Raw genomic sequence first — 17,986 nt, forward strand, 5'->3', positions numbered from 1 at the left:
TTTCTACGCGCGTGTGGAATTTCTTGCCAATTCGATTCCGTACATTTTGATGCCATTGCACACTCTTTCAGCCGTCATTTTCTAATCAAGTACGACCACGTTCTCAGCCGGCGCATCTCGTTCTTTCCGTGTCTGGATTCACGCGGCAAAAATAGCATTCATCCGAATATACGAGGGAGCGAACCCCAGCATACTCCAAGCCAATTTCCACTGCCTCCCGACGTATCTCTTAATCTTTCGAAGCCCATGCCAGGAACTGATAGAACCTTGGGTGTATTGGAAATATCAAACGACATTGTCTGAACAAGTCATCCAGCCTGTCGCCGATCGAAGTTTTGCTATCGACTTCAAGAGGACATGTCAGCAAGAGGCGCTCGTAGTCGCAAGGTACAACAGAAAGAAGTTGAGAAAAAGGAAAAGAAAATTGCTGTAAAAGGAAAGGTGCCAGAAGCCACACAGGAAAGCCGAGATGGATTTGCGGAATGGCGTCCATCACCAAACCCCAGCAATCCGAGAAGTGGCATAACACGCTCCTTCACAGTATCCAGCAACAACAGCCATACGACATCTCGGAGTAGTTCTACGCACGATGGCGGAAATGGTAGCAGGCCGCGACTAGCCACCCTTCCGTCTGACGTCTCCTCTGGATCCCGACCTCCGCCAACGAAATCATCGAAGGCAGAGTCAGTCTCAGACACATCTTCAAAAGGCAAAGAGAAGATAAAATATCAGGCAAAGGGCAAAGACACAAAGGCGCCTCGTGGTAGAGGCGGAGGAGTGCCGATCAAGAAGACCGTCGCGCCGTCACCTGGCCCTCCCGTCTTCAGATCTGAGTCGTCAGCGGGTTCCTACGCTCTTCCGCCTGACCAGAAAACTTGGTTGAACTTCAAGATATGGACCGACGGAAGAGAAGAACTGCGTCCATACGCCGGGTTTAGCTATGACGAAGATATGCAACACGGCAGCGTACTCATATACTTCAAAGAGGAAGTAGACGAGGACCACCCAATCCCCTCGATTCGGGCAGACTTGGATATCCTCCAAAGCTCGGGATCCACCTGGCTGAGCAATGCCCTGCTGTATAGTCTCATCGATGATAACGACGTGGATGACTGGGCTCTCTCGGAAAATGCAAGTTCACCATCTCAGCCTTTCTCGCCGAATTTCCCACAGCCAGCACAACGACGAATGCTAGGGCCCACATCACCCGGTGGACGGTCTCCACCGCCCTTCGACATCGATCAGTCGCATACCAGTATAGATTCTCGGGCTACTTCTCGGGCTTACCATCCATCCGAGGCCTCTCATGGACGCCAACCTAACTCACCGCCTCCTTTCCAGCAGGGCTTCCAACGCAATCCAACCCATGAGATATGGTTTACTGCGCCTGACAACGTGAAAACACCACAGGCACAAAGATTGCACCATGTTGCTATCCGTAATTTCCTGGCCATGTTGCACGGAAAACCCATAGTTGGATCCGACGTGTTCGATATGTTGAGTACGCTGCAACCTCAAATACACGTCATGTACGATCTTGACACAGACACGCGGTCTGGAATGACAGCCAGGGAACGAAGCGTGCAGATGATTGTGGAATATCTAGGCCGGTATGGAATTGACGACCTGCGCAACAACATCCGACGAGCTCTAGGGCTTCTGGCTTGGGCAGAACAGGATAGCGTCAAGTGGCGACAGGGCTACCTCGAAAGCTTTGTTCACCTGGCTGGTGTCATGACGCAGGAAATTGAGGATCATCCAGATTTCAAGCGACTGTCAGTAGTCACAAGGCGGAACCTTGGGTTGGCTGCCAAGACACTGCAGTTGCGCGTCATGGAAGCCGAGGAGAAGCTGTCAACGTTTGATTTCGGTGATCTTTGGGAGGACAGGTTGAAGACCGCGAACACTCCAGTCTATCAAAGCTATCAATCGTTTCGCCAGTTCCTTATCGGGCATTTCACGCGCATCTACGGCAACTGGCCGCCGAATTCCGACAAGACGTGGCTTAATCGCAAGGTTGTAAATGCCATGCAAGAAGACTTTGGTTCGCTGTATGATTACTTCGTCGATAGGGAGGTGATATGGAATCCTCGAGAAGAGCGGGCCTCCCGTAAGTGGGAAATGGCCCATAGGAAGAACGACAGCTTCAGGGCAGACCTTCCAGAGCTGGGGATGACAGAAATGCTGGTCACCTACGATGCGAAAAATGGGTATGCACATATCCCACATCCGTACCCGTTACTCCCAAGAGAAGTGCCAAAGACGAGTAAAGACAAGGAGAAGAAAAGCTTCTTTTCGTCGTTGAAGAAGGACAAACCCAAGGATGCTACGAAAGACGCGAAGGCACAGCTGCAGCTCTCCATCATCTTCAGCGATGCAACGAATATTGAGAAGCTGGACGTCAACTTCAACGGTAATTGACACACGACTGCCAATTGATGACATGCACTGACATTCGATAGGATCCACACTTATCGACAAGTTTGAACAGTTTGAGCTCACCACCGACCTGAAACACATGTCACCACGCGAAGCCCGTCTCGGACGCTGGGTCCTCCTCTACGGTATCCTCCAAGTCCTCTCAACCCTATCCGTCGACGTCCAGGGCCTCAGACACACCGACGGCGTCCGCTCCTTCCTCAACACCGATCTAAAGCGCATGCCCGAGTGGGTAAGCAACGGTCAGATTGAGCACCTAGAAGCCCGTCAACAACGATCCTGGTGCTGGCAGCGCGCCTGGGACCCCATGCCGGCGCAGTCCGCACCCGTAGAACTCGAGGCCACATCAACCAACGCGGGCGAGCGTACGAACCACCATGATCACCAAGAAGCACGACGTGCCGAGATATCCGCGCATAATTTCCCCAGTCCACCGCCTCGACACGCTCTTCCGCCGCCGCCTCCGACTGCAGTTTCGCATAATCTCGACGGTGCAACGTTGATGCAAAACGACATTCGTCGGCTCGGCGAGAAGATTAATAACCTCTCCCTGTCCCACAACGCGGGTGTACATTTCAGGCAAGAATTTGAACGGCGCCGCGAAAACGAAAAGGTTATCCAGGATGAATTCCACGACCGCAAACCGCGATTACAAGGCGAGACGTTCGGACCAAGGGCAGCGAGGGATCGAGTTAACAACAACGGCAATGACATCACCAACATCAACAGGAACGACACCTACTCCCCACCCCGCCTAGACTCCCTCGCCCTCCCTCCTCTCCCAAACTCCCACGCCAACACCCGCCCCCGTTCCCGCGACCGCGACCGCGACCGCCAACACCCCTCCCAACGAAGCACCTCCCGCCTAGACGCCACATTCCTCCTCACAGACTCCGACTACTCAACCCCCAGCCACCACACCAACGACTTCATAGACCGGCAACAAGCTTCCCTCCTCCCACCGCCCTTATCCCTGCACACCAACTCACGCAGCCATACAGCTAGTTTGACAACAGACATAGGCCACTATCCGTTTGGTGCGGGAGGGGATGAGGGACATGGGGAGGGGGAGGGAGAGATGCAGTGGCCGGTTCCGCCGGGGTATAATGAGAGTAATAGGGATAGACGGATGGATGGGGATGGCGGGATGGGGACGTGGAGGGATGGGAGGGAGAGTACGGTGTTGGGGGATGGGTATCGGGTTATGAATTTTGAGGATGAGGGGTTTGGGGGGAGGGATGGTGGGAGGGGTGCGGGTGCGGGTGCGAATGCGGGTGTGAGGAGGGATGCGAGACGCGTGAGGGAGAGGGGGACGTGGGATACGTGAGGTTGGGGTTAGGTCGGAGTGGCGGAAAGGAAAATTTGGCATGCATTGGATTTGGAAATGTCTCGGCCTGGATATACCCTTGTTTTCGTTTGTCTTGTTTCTTTCATGGGCTGGGGTATAGTATCAAAAGCAAAAGATTGCATGTAGGGAAAAGGCTCCATAATGATAGGGTACACTAGTCTTTTCGCATCGTGGATTATACGTGGTGAAGGTGCATCCTTGTTGTATCCGTGTAAGTTCTACTTATATCAGTCGAGCACATGAACGATAGCGTACATGTAGCTGTGTGTACTCATTACAACTTCACCAACACAAACTTCATCGTTATACACTCCATGAACCCACGAGATTGGAAAGCCGAGAAGCATATTTCCATACAACAGGTCCGTTTTAGGTAAGACTACCTAACAACCAGCCACACCAGAAACATACACACCACTCTACTTCTCCATCAAACTCTTCACCCACCCCGGCACAGCCGGTCTCTTCTCCCAGCCCTCCTTCCAACTCTCCCTCCACCCTTCTTTACTAGCCGGCATAGCAAACACCGCCGTAACAAACCACACCGTCTCCCCTTTCTTAACATCCTTCTGCAGAACCGGCAATACCGTCCTACTCTCCTGCAGATTACTATTCGCATCTGCAAGAATCACGCTTCCCTCGCGCTTCGTCTGGTAAACATCCGCGATACCCACTGCACCCGTACGAGGCGAAGCCGCAAACGCGGATGTGGAGTCTGAAGCGCCGCCCTCGGGGATGGACGTGTCTAGTGTACGCAGTGTGCCGTTCCATTCAGTAAGAAGACGACCGTCTGATTCGCGAGCTCCGTACACAGCCCATGCACCCTCTGCGCTCTTGATATCACGACCAGACGTCACACGATGGACGCGGAGATGCCAGTTCGGCGTCTCTTCCGCCGGCGGCACAAGATACGACGTAATCTCCACATCGCCCCAAGGCTTCATACTCGACACCAGCACGGGCACGCCATCGAAGTTTTCAATCGACGAGTCCCCGTTCAGCGCTCTTCGCATCTTCCACAGCTCGCCTCCGTCGTCGGAGAAGGCGAGTTGGGATTCTGGCACGAATTGCTCGAGTTCCTGGTAGCCGGTGGAAACGGAGTAGGCAAAGGCGGCGCTGTAGGCGAATTTTCCGTATTTTGCGTTGCTGTTTTTGATGGCGTAGTGGCAGGATTGGCCGCTGGAAAGCAGGAAGCTGTGGCCGCCTGAGCGGCAGACGATTTGGCGGGGGTGAGGTAGCGGACGCACAACGCGTGTGTTGGCATATGGATGCGGTTCCTCTTTCGCGGACCAAAAGGGGTGGGATTCGGGTACTGCGAGACAGGCGAAGGCGAGCATGCACCAGTACGGGCTTTGAGGCGAATTGTAGTTCTCCGCGAGGTAGTAGTTGGGGTACGAGTAGCCTACCGTGAGCATGCCGTTGGATTGAAAAATGTCGTGTTGAGTTGTCCACCAACGTAGGTTGCGCATCCAGATTCCTTTTACTACGCCCCAGGAGAGGGGAGCGGGCAGCTCGAGGTCTGCGTATGCGATTGCGCCCCAGAAGGCGACCATGGCCCAACGGTATGTCAGTGAGCGGCCGAAGGTGATGGCGCGGCCTTCGGGGTCGAAAAAGTGTACGAAGTCTTGGGCGTACATGCGTGCGCGCTCTTTGTACTCTGCAGCTTGCTCTGGGTCGATGTCTGCGGCGAGTTTGGAGTAGAGGAGTTGTAGGTATTGGATCGCGAAGGAGCCGGAGTAGTAGTCCATCTGGCGGTACGTATCAGGTCCGTCGTTGGACCAGCCGTCGCCGCGGTAGTACGTGTTCAGCTGTTTGATGTCTTTCTCGAGCTGCTCTTTCGACCACTTAGCCCCATTCCTTTCGAGTCCCAGGTTGGCGAAGACGCGGAACCAGAGCCTGACAGAATGTTAATATCACACCCTATTACATGTAACAGGACAAATGTAAAGGAACCAAAGGACCATCATACCAGTTCGTATCCGGCATCTTCTTATCATTCATACTCCCCAACCACGTCTCTACATTCTTCTTCTGCCTTTCCGTCAACGGATCCCAAAACTCTTTATTCGCAACCGCAAGCGTGAATCCAATGGGACACGCCTCCACCATCCTCTGATCCGTATCCTCCATATACCCCCAGAACTCCGGACTCTCAGGATCCGTCCCAGAAATGAGGCCTTGGACGAACTTGTCCGTTGCAGCATACTTGTTACCCCCAGCTAACAGAGGCGCAAGACCCCATAACGGGCGAGCAAAGCCTTCGACCTGCGCACCTGTCTCATCGAAGCGTGTACCTGTGCTGCCTACTTTGATCAAAGCATTGTTGGGTGAGAAACCCGGAATGAGGGGATCCAGCAGTGAGCCCACAGCGGCAACGACATCGTCGCGCGACTTGAGCGGATTCGTGGAGAAAGGATGGAGGTTGAACGCCCGATTGGCGTTTGCCGTCTTCGCCGCCATGCTTCGTGTGACCTAACGGTATTTGCTTCTGCGAGTGGCTTGACAACAATACGTGACGATCACTGACTTGACGGTGGATATCGCAACGCCAACTTCCGTGTTCCGCTATCTCCGCTGCGCGGGCGATTATGTTCAGGCTTCCTTGGCGATGAGTTTGGCCTGGAAGAATCTTGATGTAAGATGAGGGTGGATGCGTATTGGTGGTGTTAAGCGCAGCCGATTAATGCCCAGGAGCCCAGAACCCCAAGACGGTAGAACAAGATGCAGGCAGCGGATTGGGCGTACTGAGGCGAAAGGCTTGACTCCAGTTCCGGTATTCGATTTCGCCGTCGTCGAGCACAATCACAGACACACAGTCTTTCCAATGCTTGACGCTGTTGCTCTTGTTTGTGGGGTTGTTGGGTTTAAGTGACGGATGCAACGTATTGGTGATGCGCAACCTCGGTGCAAGATCGTACCAACACAATCCCGAACCCTCTCTCATCAGCCTGAACACATACAAAGTAGACAAGTAGACCAGCACCCCACGACCAAATTCGACAGGCCACAGACGTCCATAACCGTTCCTCTCCACAAGTCATCCACAACGCCTCGTCCTCGACCCATCACGCGTCGGCGCGGCCGTGGGGCATCCCTCGCCCCGACCCCATCGCAGGTCTAATACGCGGATAAATAGCCACAACAACCGTAGCGCCTTCCTCAGCGGGGGAGAAGACATGTGTCGGATTACTCACCTTGCCCAAGACGGAAAGGTCGCAGGCCGTTGCTTCCCATTCCACGCCCCCGCAAGAAAACGGAAGGACAGCGGGGGGAGACCCCAGACCGTGATGGAACCTGGAGATATTACTCTTGGCAACCCTTTGATATGCAATCCAACTCGCAACGCCACCCAGCCGTCAATTGGACGGAAAAAGAGCAGGACTTGGCACTTCCAAGACGGCCTTTCATAGCTCCCACTAATCCCACCGCGTGCTTTCCGCCGAGCCAAGCCTATCTCACTACCAAGCATGCTTCGACAGAGTGCGGCGCTCGTCCTGCATGTGCCCCATTGGCCGGAGCCACAAAGGGACGTTCATCTGATGCTCTCGGTACCCTGTCTGTGTGGCTAGCGGCAGCAGCTCTCGCAGTGTGTGGAGAGAAAGAGCAGTGTGGAAACGTGGAGTCTGGGGTCTTGAGTCCGGGGTTAATGGAGGATCACGATAGCTTGCAGGCCAGCCATGGGGCAAAGACCGCGGTGACGGACCAGGCGAGTTACCCCGTCTTGAGCAAGGAGCTAGTGCTGCGAGGATGGCGCATGGGCCGCTGTACCGTCTGGCTGTTTATATATCATGGCCATGCACATCCCACTGGGGAGCTTTTTTAGACCAGCAATCTGCGGAGATCTTCACTCTTCTCTCGCTATTCTCTTCGAACGACACCTGGTGTGATATACACCAGCGTCTGGTCTAGGGTCAAGCTTGTGGTTTGATCGTTCTGTCTGTCGGTATGTATTCGGTCCTTATGTCCTTCAACAGCTTCTCCTTGCGTCATACATACTGACGATAAGATAGATCTATACTCCCACCGACACGGTAGCATCCCCCAATCTACCCGACATCATGGCAGCTCCATCCACCGGCGCGAAGTTTATTCGCATGATCGTCAAGAACGACTCCATCAAATCCGACCCTCACGAGATCTACGGATGGCGCGCTTTCGCCATGGCGGGTTCCGCCTGTTTTGGTGGCATGTTGTTTGGTTTCGATATCGGAACCATTGGAGGTGTGCTTGAATTGAAGGAGTTCCAGGAGTGAGTGTCTCTTGTTATTTTCTTATCATCTCACGACACTGACAATCCTCCCAGCAAATACAACATCACCAACCTCGACAAAGTCGGCAAAGCCAACCTGAACGCTAACATCGCTTCCACCCTCCAAGCCGGATGTTTCGCCGGCTGCTTCATCGCCTCATGGGTAGCCGACCGCTGGGGCCGCAAGACCGCCCTCCAAATCGCCGGTCTCGTCACCATCGTCGGTTGCATCATCCAAGCCGTAGCCATGGGCGCTCTCGCCGCCATGTACGTCGGCCGCTTCATCGCTGGACTAGGTGTAGGAGGCGCCTCCATGGTCGTCCCTCTGTACATTTCCGAAAACGCACCCCGTGGTATCCGTGGTGGTCTCACCGGTCTCTACCAACTCTTCATCGCCACAGGAACCTGCCTCGCCTTCTGGGTCAACTACGGCTCCCTCATGCATCTCTCCGGCGGCGCTCAAGTCTACATCGTTCCTCTTGCTCTCCAGGCTCTCCCCGCCGTTCTCCTCGTCGGCTGCATGGCGCTGAACAAGGAATCCCCTCGTTTCCTCGCTAAGCAGGATAAATGGGAGGAGGCTACCACAGTGCTTGCTCGCATGCGCAACCTACCGCACTCGCACGCCTACGTCCAGGACGAAATCAAGGATATCGCCGACCAGCTTGAACACGAGCGTATGCTCGTTGCGGGTGCAAGCGTCAAGGACCTTCTCAAAGAGATGTTTACTATCCCCGGTAACCGGAAGCGCGCACTCATCTCCATCGGTCTCATGATTTGCCAGCAGATGACGGGAACAAACGCCATCAACTACTACGCGCCCCAGATCTTCGCCGCCCTCGGTCTCAAGGGCAATTCCGTCAAGCTCTTCGCCACAGGTATCTACGGTATCGTCAAGATGGTCGGCTGCTTCGCTTTCCTCATATTCGCCGCTGATTCTCTCGGTCGCCGCCGTTCGCTCCTCTGGACATCCATTGCACAGGGAATGGCCATGTTCTACATCGGCATCTACATGCGCGTCGACCCGCCCATCATGGGCGAACCCGTACCAGGAGCCGGATACTTCGCTCTCGTCTGCGTGTTCCTCTTCGCCCTGTTCTTCCAATTCGGTTGGGGCCCCGTATGCTGGATCTACGTGTCTGAGATCCCCGCCGCTCGTCTCCGCTCCCTCAACGTTGCCATCGCCGCTGCTACACAGGTATGTCGTAACCCTAATCCCAACACTCCTCCCTCCACATAAAAACACATACTAACAAACCCCCACAGTGGCTCTTCAACTTCGTCGTCGCGCGCGCAACCCCCAACATGATGGCCACCATGGGCCAAGGCGGCTACGGCACCTTCTTCACCTACGGCGCCTTCTGCTTCTCCATGTTCATCTTCGTCTGGTTCCTCATCCCCGAGACCAAGGGCCTGTCCCTCGAGAAGATGGACGACCTCTTCGGTATCACCGAGTTGGTCAAGAACATGGAGGCGGACCGTGAGAACCACGCTGATGACATGGATGCTAAGAATGCGACCGTGGTCAGGGAGGAGAAGGTCGGTCATTAGATGACTGGTCTCGGGATGATTGATGTTCGCTGGTTTATTTACTGTTTGGGTTTAGCTAGGCGGCTGGCTGTCGCTCTGTTAGCCTAGACATGTTGTAATGAAGTCATGGGCTTCGTGCCGCTCTTTGCACAGATTCTTGGGGTTTGTGACCTAGAAATTGTGATGGTGAGGGTGTGTGAGATGCGAACGCTACTAAATGACTGTATAAGCAAGAAACATTCCATAATTCGTGATATATATACTATGCAGGTAGGTACTCAATGCCGAAGCAAAAAACCGTACAATTCCCATCTCACCTCCCCACCAACGCCGAATGCATTCTCGCATCGTTGTACACCACCCATCTCACACATCCCCCTACTCCCCACCAACCTCCCCCTCATCCAAGATCCCCTTCTTAACCAGCTCCTCCGGGCTCGGCCTGGACTGCAACCCCTTCTCCAGATTATCCGCGCGCATATGCATATCGAGTTCTTTCTGGTGTCCCTGCAGTGCGGGCGCGGCGTTGGAGGCAGGAAGGATGTTGCGCTCGATGAGGTCGGCGCGTTCGGGGCGGGCGTTGAGGCCTTTTTTGAGTTGGTCGGTTGCGCGTTGGCGCTCGAGTTCGAGGGCTTTGGCTTGGAGGGCACTGGTACGTGTCCCGCGTTAGCGGGGCTCTTGGTGTGAAGTGGGGAGAGGGGGGGATGGGGTGGGAGAAGGGGAATGGGAGGAGGTGGAAGGGTGGAGGGAACATACGGAGCAGTCGTGGTATCCAGCAGGATATGTCTGTTCTTCAGGTCCTGCGGCTCAGGCCTATGCTGCAAATGTTTCTCCAAACTGTTCCGGCGGTCCAGAGAGCGAACGGGCGAGATGGGTGTCTCGTCGACGATGACCTCAGTCGCGCTTTCGTTCTTGATATCCTCAGTCGCCATGATGTTGTTAATCCGTCAGTTCGCTCGTCGATATCGAGGTTGAGTGAGTAAGTAAGTAAGTCGAGCAAGTGGTAAGTAGTTCAAGCAGGTGTGGGTGTGATCAAAAGGGAACTCGTGAAGCTGCAGGTACGGGCTAACTCCCAGGTACTTGTACTTGTCCGCACGTTCAGGGCAGCAAAGCAAGCTGGAGCTGTCGGGTGCCTGCCTGAGCTTCCAAGCTCCCTCCCCATCACGTTGCACCGCACCACCCCGACCGCGGCTTGGTTGCGGGGCAGCCGCACATCCCTGCATGAGCAAACCTTGGAAGCGCGTCAGGTGTGTGACGGCCGTCACCTACCCACGCCGGATGAGCGACAAACAAAACATCATTGATCTCCCGACCATTTCATCCATCTGACATTCTGCCATGGCAACAGCTGTCATTCATCCTTCGTACCCTTCGTACCCTTGATCGTGTTCGTGGGGTCATCCAGGTACACAGCCACTGCCTTGATTTCGCTTTCGCGTCAGCCGGAAGCTCGTACCTGACCGCCAGAGAGTCCATGCACCCCAGCCGCCTGATGTCACGATGGCGGCGGATGAGTCTTTTTACGTTTTTTTCTCGTTCAAGGCGCCGAAAGGTGCAGCGTCGCAGTTGTGAGGCTGCAGTACAGATGGGGGGACCCATAGCTTGGGCAGCTACAACCTGCGGTCGATCATCTGGGGCGCAAGTGCATGAGTGGGTAATTACGGCGTTGGGGCGGCTTTACTGCTAGTTAAACGACAAACACGCTAAGCTGAATCTACACGAGAACAGCCTGTATGTACAACCAACGTCAATGCTAACTATAGTAAACTTCTGTCATCTGTTTGGAATATGGGTGAGTGTTTGGATGAGTAGAACAGTCACAGATAGCTTTGGAGGAGAGGAATGGAGGAGCATAGGCATATTCGTTGTATACAATATCCTATGTACTAAAGATCATCACCAAAGAAACTAGCTACAAGAAAAAGACCGACCATCATTCACCACCTACCACCTCACACTCATCTCAACCTAAGCCGACTGACAAGCCGTAACAGTCTCAGTCTTCGTTCCAGGAACCGTCGTAACAGCGGCGCACGCCTACACAAACAACCACCACAGTCAGCTTACTAGATCCACCAATAGCCAGAATAGTATAGAAGGGTACGTACCGGTCCAAGACCACCAAGGTTAATCGTCTCAAGCGCACATCCGGCACAGTCGGTGAAGACAGTAGACGTCGTTGTTGTGGCGTTAAAGGTACAGGTTCCGACTTGGATATCAGGGAATGTGAAGACAGTCTTGGTGCAAGGTGTAGGCGATGGGGTAGGCGAGAGAGAAGGAGGTGGTGTTGTGAGAGGCGATGAGGATGCTGATTGCATCAAGAGAGTTGCGACAGCGACGGAGAAGAGTGATGAGAACATGGTTGGTCTTGGTGATGCTGGAAGGTATCGATGTTGGGTGACTTCAACAACGAGCCAAGCATGCCAACTATATAGACATCTGAACAAGACATCTCACTAAGTGAGATGAAATGAGGTCAAAGGGTTAAAGGGCTAAATTACATCACTCGTATTGTTCATTGTACTGGTGCGGCAGCTTAGAAGAGCTCGGCGGTAAGCCGGCACGGATTCATATGGAAGAGAGTTCGAGATCAATATCATTATCGCATTAACTATGAAACGTCCATATTGTGGGCGTCCAATCCCGTGACTATTGACAAGCCTCCAACTCCGGTAATGAGAAAGTTACATCATTGAGGAGAGATACTGCCTAAAGGACAGTCAGAAGCTGAACATGCCGCGTACGCTTTTTCCATCTTGGCCACTGGTTCCGGCCCTCTTAGTCAAGGTGAACCATGCTTGTCGAATCAATCTGTACTCGTGCTATGACACAGCTGACATGCTCACAAGAGTAAGACATTTGTGCTGATGAGGTACATTTAAGCACCGTCATCCTCACCAATGCGGATGGCACCCTCGCGGCTGAGACCGTTGGCCCAGAAGCCGTTAAGCTCAACATCGCTCTCGCGCATGTTGGCGTGGGCAACCAAGAGCCAGGCACCGAAGACAGCCTTGGCGAGGACATCGAGGACAGCGTAGGCAATGATCTCAGTGTCGACGCTGGCCTTGCGAGCACCATCGGCAATACCCCAGACACTGAACGGATTAGCATAAAATCGGGAGGCGTGGGTATTGATGAGACTTACATGGGGTAGGCAGTCCAGAGGACGGCGGTGTAGGCAGCGATGGAGATGAAGAAACCGCGGAGCTTGTCACCCTTGGCGCGGGCGTTGGCACCACCGTTAAGGCCAAGGTGCCAGAAGACGAAGAGGAAGGCAATGCACGAGATGGTGTACCAGCCCCACTTCTGGGCAGTGTCCTCAGTACCGAAGGCAGCGAAGAGACCAGTGAGAACCATGATGATGTCGGCAACAACCATCATGATCATGTGTCCACCAGACATGCCAGCAAGGAGACCGAGGTCGAGGAGCAGGAGAGGGGTGGTGATGGTCCAGTCGACGTAACGGGCCCAGTAGACCTGGCGGTAGACGACGTTGTAGGTGTCGGGGACGTGGTCGTGCTGCTCGCGCTCGACCTCCTTCTTGAGGGAGACACCAGCGCCGGAGGCCATGGCGAAGTAGGAGAGGGCAGCGGTGAGGGTGATGATGGTGGTGATGACATGGTAGAGGCGCTTGTTCTGGGGGTTGTTAGAATCTGCTGTCTGGAGTAGCTCCAGATGGTACTCACCAAAGGCACCTTCCAGGACATGACGGTGAAACCGGCAGAGGCGATCAGCATGAGAACGAAGACGACCCAGAGGGTCTTCATTCCAGCATCGCCGGCAACCTCGTAGGTGGGCTCAGGTCCGGGGGCGACGGTTGGGATGGGAGCAACCGAAGGCAGCGACGAGGCCGTCGCGGTGGGCAGCGGGAACATCTCCGAGGTCTTCTTCAAGACTTCCTCAATCATGATGGCGGTTTGGTGTTGTGATGGGACTCCGGGACCTGTACAGCAACAATTGGTGCTGAGGGATCTATGGGAGAGTTGACAATGAGAAGCAGGAAGAGGGTGAGACGAGGCGGAGTTATAAAGAGGAGAAGCTAGGCAGCTATGCGGTCACCTGTTGGAGCTGCGGCAGGAGCTATACGAAACAGGAATCGAGACGTCATAGCCCCTCACGGCATGCACTATTGATTGGTTCCCGCTACGGCCTGCGTGAGAAGCAAGGATGCGCCAACGCCAGCTCTGCGCCTGGAGCTTCAGAATAAGGGTCTCCGCCGGCTGCGCGAACATGTTGTAATCATGGCAGCGCTGTCAAGCTGGCTGTCAATTCACTCACTCTGCCCATGTGGTTGCGACATTGAGCGCTCTCGTGGGGTGGGGCGGGCTGGCTGGCGCGAGGTACTTTGGTACATCATCAGTGCTTCATCACGCCAAGCCGTCCAGGATGTTCCCCACAGCAACGCGCTGTGCACGCCCCCAGCTGCTCCCACTGCTCCCATTCTAGCCCTGGCAAACCGGTTTCAGTACCACCGATTGTATTAACTTTTCGATCTCCTCCTCCGTGCGCCGGCATGTGTCTCATGGATGGGTCCCACGATCGCCTCGATTCTATCGAGTTTGCTGACATCGCCATGCCCATCGAGCTGTACTCCGAGTATATGCGACGCGACCCCGCCCGCTGTACATTGGCGCGCGTTTTACATTCCGTCAGTCCACAGCCCCTCACGGTGGTGTGATGTGGACCAACCATCCAGAGCTACTCGACAGCCGAACGGCCCGAAGTGCATAGCTTTGCACTTTATAGCCAGCATCCCAGACGACTCTTCATTGTAGACGCGCATCGCTGTCCATCACCTCATGTGTTGAGACAATACCTAGGTACATGTCACCGGATCACGCGGCAGTGCGGAGAAGGCGGAGTGCATACGCCTGTACACCCTCACATCAGCGCGGCCGGTCAAACCTAGATGCAGTTACCTGCTACAAGTGGTTCTGCGACCTGCGTAGATCGACAGCCTTGTACGTTGTATCTGGCAATGCGCCAAGTAGGTACATCGCGACAGCCTCATCAGCTGAACAGAAGATTTCCACCGCTTCACCAATATGTACAGATCTTCGCGCAAGCCTGTCAGGCCTTGTCGGCTACCTGCTCGGTACTTGATGGCTTTGCAAGTCTCACCACCGCGTAGCCCGCCTCCTCTTTTTGGCTGTCGTCAAAGTAATCTTCTTTGTCAAGGTTCCGGCACGGCTCGGAATTGTCCTTCAAGATCTTTCAGCAATTTCGAAGCGCCAGCTTGATCGTACCTTCTGATCTGGGCGCCTGCATCGTAAGGAACTGTCATTCGGAATTCGGAAGAGTCGGAATGATTGCGCCGTTGCACTCCAAGTTCAGCATCGAATGCGCGCAAGTAGCGACTTCAACTTTTCGTTCCAGCCAGGAACCCGTCAAGTATTTTCCATCAGTGTCTGTAATAGATGCACCGCATCCTGCAGTACCGCGCGACGCCGGCGACCAGACACTCTCGTCTTTGAACCACTGCGTCTATTCCAGCCCGTCTCGTATTTGAACGAGGGCCCAGGTCGTGTAATACGGGCATCGCGCTGCCGCCTTCATGTCCCTCGGTCGAGGCATGCGGCAATGCGGCTTCAGAGATTGATGTAGACGTGGGCCTGTTGAGGTTTCGGCAGGCCCTAGTTCAAGTAAGTGGAATCGGGCCTAGGATTGCGGCTGACTGCTACTGAACGCACGTTCGCCGCATCGTAACAACCGCAGCGTCGCACATGCCACACCAACACCATGATTGAAAAAGTCCCACGTTCAGCGCGCTCTCGAAAGCACTTTACATACGCCTTCCCCCACGGGTGACAGCTATACTGGACCCCATAGGCTCTGCAAGCTATGCACCAGTGGAATATTCGCCCTTAGCGTGCCATCAGGGTACTCTGAGTAAGACCCTTCTGGTATATCGCCCGCCTTCACACGTCCAACCAGTTCCGTACTCCGTGAATCCTTCCTGAAGACCCATCAAAGCACCGTCAAGCATTTCTACCTGTCCATCAAGGTGCTTGATTGCGTCCAAAGGATCCAATATATAGTGCTTGTTGTTACCCAAGACTGCACAAGACACGCCCAGCCGAACCAAGCTTCTCCCAAGGGTTGCTTCTCCACTGAACCATTACCAAACATCTGGGTCACTCGGGTCCACGCCAACCAGAGATCGACAGTATTGAAGCACATTTGTCTAGATTTGCATCAAGCGAATCTTCCGTACTATCGCTATTCTTCACTCAGTTGCCAGTGTTCTACCCATCAACATGGCTTCTACCGCCCTCGATATTGCACGCCTTGTGCTCCGTCAAGATGACGGCGCAGAGTCACAACCTGAGGAGGTCATCACCTGCGGCGGCGACAACGAGTACGATGGCCGCATGGGCACCCGTATCTCATCCATCTTCGTCATCCTGGTAGCATCCAGCTTCGGTGTGTACAAGAAACCTTGCCGATCTTCGCATGCTAACATCGCACAGGTGCCATGTTCCCCGTTCTAGCAAGACGTTCCCGTAGCAAGCTGGTGCCCAACTGGGTCTTCTTCGCCGCCAAGTACTTCGGTTCAGGCGTCATCATCACAACGGCATTCATCCATCTCCTGGCCCCAGCAAACGAGGCACTTGGTAACGAATGTCTGACCGGTGTTATCGCCAAGTACCCCTGGCCCGAGGGCATTGCCCTGATGACGCTCTTTCTCATGTTCTTCCTCGAGCTCATGACAATGCGTTACGCCAAGTTCGGCAGCGACCACGACCACAGTCACAGCCACGAACCCACTGGCATCTCCCCAGCCGCCCACGCTGACGACAAAGCCCACGACCTCGAGGGTAGCACCGGAGGCAGCAGCGGCAACCACAACATCCGCGGCGACGACCACCTCGGCCACCAACGCGACCATGAAGCCGAGCTGAAGTCCGACATGGCCCCCCGTCCCCTCGTCCCAGACGGCTACGCCTCGCAACTAACCGCCGTCTTCATCCTCGAATTCGGTGTCATCTTCCACTCCATCTTCATCGGCCTCACCCTTGCCGTAGCCGGCGAGGAATTCATCACCCTCTACATCGTCCTCGTCTTCCACCAAATGTTCGAAGGCCTCGGTCTGGGAACCCGTCTTGCAGAAGTCCCCTGGCCCGCGTCCAAGCGCTGGACCCCGTACTTCCTTGGTCTCGGCTACGGTATCTCGACCCCCATTGCCATTGCTATTGGTCTGGGCGTGCGCCAGTCTTTTGCGCCTGAGAGCAAGACTACCCTGTTGACGAATGGTGTTTTCGATTCCATCTCCGCTGGTATTCTTATCTACACGGGTCTTGTGGAGCTTATGGCGCATGAGTTTATGTTCAGCCCGTATATGCAGAAGGGGCCTGTTAGTAGGACGCTTAAGGCGTTTGGGCTTATGGTTCTTGGTGCTGGTAAGTCTTGTCCGTGCGCCATACTGTCGACTTTATACTAACGGAACCCCAGGTTTGATGGCTCTGCTCGGTTACTGGGCTTAAAACCATCTTCACTTCTCGTGTCTTGCACCTTTCAGAATTGTTACAGTACTACTTTCCACTGCTTCTTTCTTTGTTCGGATACCCGTAGATCAAGGCTGGCTTCTGTGCTAACTTATTGCCTACTTCGGTAGATGGGATGTATCATGGATTAATGGGATTCACTAGGCCTGCTTCATACATAGACGGGGTTTTATCATGCCTTAATGGAAGCACAAATTCTTCATTTTTCTCTCTGATCGACACTTGAGTTGACGTTAAGAATGTTGCCATTACTCTGTACACGCCTGGCTATCGGAAACAAAGTCATCCGGAGATTCACGGCAGAGACGGTCATGTGATGAAGCAAAGTGTTGTACTCACGTGGGTGCCAAACCTAAACTTAAGCAACGTAACGCGTTAAAACGACCTCATCCCGATAACCTTCAAGCACATGCAACACTAAATCCCAACAAGGTTCTTCCAAAGTGTAAAGCGACGTATATTGGCTATGTAAAGATTTTCAATATAAACTCTCTCTCTCGCAACTGAGTAGTAGTAGTAGTAGTTGTGGGGGGTATCATAAAAACCGAACTGACTTTGTGCACACAACACGCGTAGACACGAGCCCAAGTAAAAACAGCGAAACGTCAATATCTTTTCCAAGATTGTTGACGTAGGCCGTAGATTCAAAAACATTATGGAGTTGAACGAGAGTATGTATATGTATAGTATCGCGGCCGTGAAAAGGAAAGACAAAGGAAATGGTCGTGGGGGGCGTCGAAATCGCATTCGACGCATTGTGCCGTTGTGCGCCGGGTTGGAAGTAAGGTGGAAAATGCAAAATGTCCTTTATGGTGTAACGCCGTTGTGCCCTATGCATGCAAGATGAAGTGAGAAAAAAGCTGGGTATGTGCAAAGTTGAGCAAAGCAAGAGAGAGATAAGTGTGAGCTGTGCATGCG

General features: G+C 54.0%; 6 protein-coding genes across 6 annotated transcripts; 3 read left to right on the forward strand and 3 right to left on the reverse strand.

Annotated features, from left to right (window-relative positions):
- Positions 1 to 357: 357 nt before the first annotated feature.
- Positions 358 to 3,308, forward strand: J4E85_011667 (uncharacterized protein; the record flags this gene model as incomplete). Its single annotated transcript, XM_051475868.1, has 3 exons — positions 358 to 2,413; positions 2,463 to 3,130; positions 3,198 to 3,308. 3 exons carry the CDS (start codon positions 358 to 360, stop codon positions 3,306 to 3,308), a joined length of 2,835 nt encoding a protein of 944 aa, XP_051320344.1.
- Positions 3,309 to 4,206: 898 nt separating this feature from the next.
- J4E85_011668 (uncharacterized protein) lies at positions 4,207 to 6,247 on the reverse strand (the record flags this gene model as incomplete). The annotated part of the gene is made up of 2 exons (XM_051475869.1): positions 4,207 to 5,683; positions 5,757 to 6,247. The coding sequence occupies 2 exons, from the start codon at positions 6,245 to 6,247 to the stop codon at positions 4,207 to 4,209; spliced, it is 1,968 nt and encodes a 655-aa protein (XP_051320345.1).
- A 1,598-nt stretch (positions 6,248 to 7,845) lies between these two features.
- Positions 7,846 to 9,584, forward strand: J4E85_011669 (uncharacterized protein; the record flags this gene model as incomplete). The annotated part of the gene is made up of 3 exons (XM_051475870.1): positions 7,846 to 8,036; positions 8,091 to 9,231; positions 9,300 to 9,584. 3 exons carry the CDS (start codon positions 7,846 to 7,848, stop codon positions 9,582 to 9,584), a joined length of 1,617 nt encoding a protein of 538 aa, XP_051320346.1.
- A 357-nt stretch (positions 9,585 to 9,941) lies between these two features.
- Positions 9,942 to 10,495, reverse strand: J4E85_011670 (uncharacterized protein; the record flags this gene model as incomplete). The annotated part of the gene is made up of 2 exons (XM_051475871.1): positions 9,942 to 10,212; positions 10,320 to 10,495. 2 exons carry the CDS (start codon positions 10,493 to 10,495, stop codon positions 9,942 to 9,944), a joined length of 447 nt encoding a protein of 148 aa, XP_051320347.1.
- Positions 10,496 to 12,441: 1,946 nt separating this feature from the next.
- Positions 12,442 to 13,471, reverse strand: J4E85_011671 (uncharacterized protein; the record flags this gene model as incomplete). Its single annotated transcript, XM_051475872.1, has 3 exons — positions 12,442 to 12,658; positions 12,709 to 13,199; positions 13,250 to 13,471. The coding sequence occupies 3 exons, from the start codon at positions 13,469 to 13,471 to the stop codon at positions 12,442 to 12,444; spliced, it is 930 nt and encodes a 309-aa protein (XP_051320348.1).
- A 2,349-nt stretch (positions 13,472 to 15,820) lies between these two features.
- On the forward strand, positions 15,821 to 17,047 carry J4E85_011672 (uncharacterized protein; the record flags this gene model as incomplete). The annotated part of the gene is made up of 3 exons (XM_051475873.1): positions 15,821 to 15,986; positions 16,034 to 16,963; positions 17,016 to 17,047. 3 exons carry the CDS (start codon positions 15,821 to 15,823, stop codon positions 17,045 to 17,047), a joined length of 1,128 nt encoding a protein of 375 aa, XP_051320349.1.
- Positions 17,048 to 17,986: the final 939 nt, after the last annotated feature.

Source organism: Alternaria conjuncta (assembly GCF_024043145.1).
Source record: "Alternaria conjuncta strain BMP 0040 chromosome Unknown scaffold_40, whole genome shotgun sequence".
Taxonomy (NCBI): Eukaryota; Fungi; Ascomycota; class Dothideomycetes; order Pleosporales; family Pleosporaceae; genus Alternaria; species Alternaria conjuncta.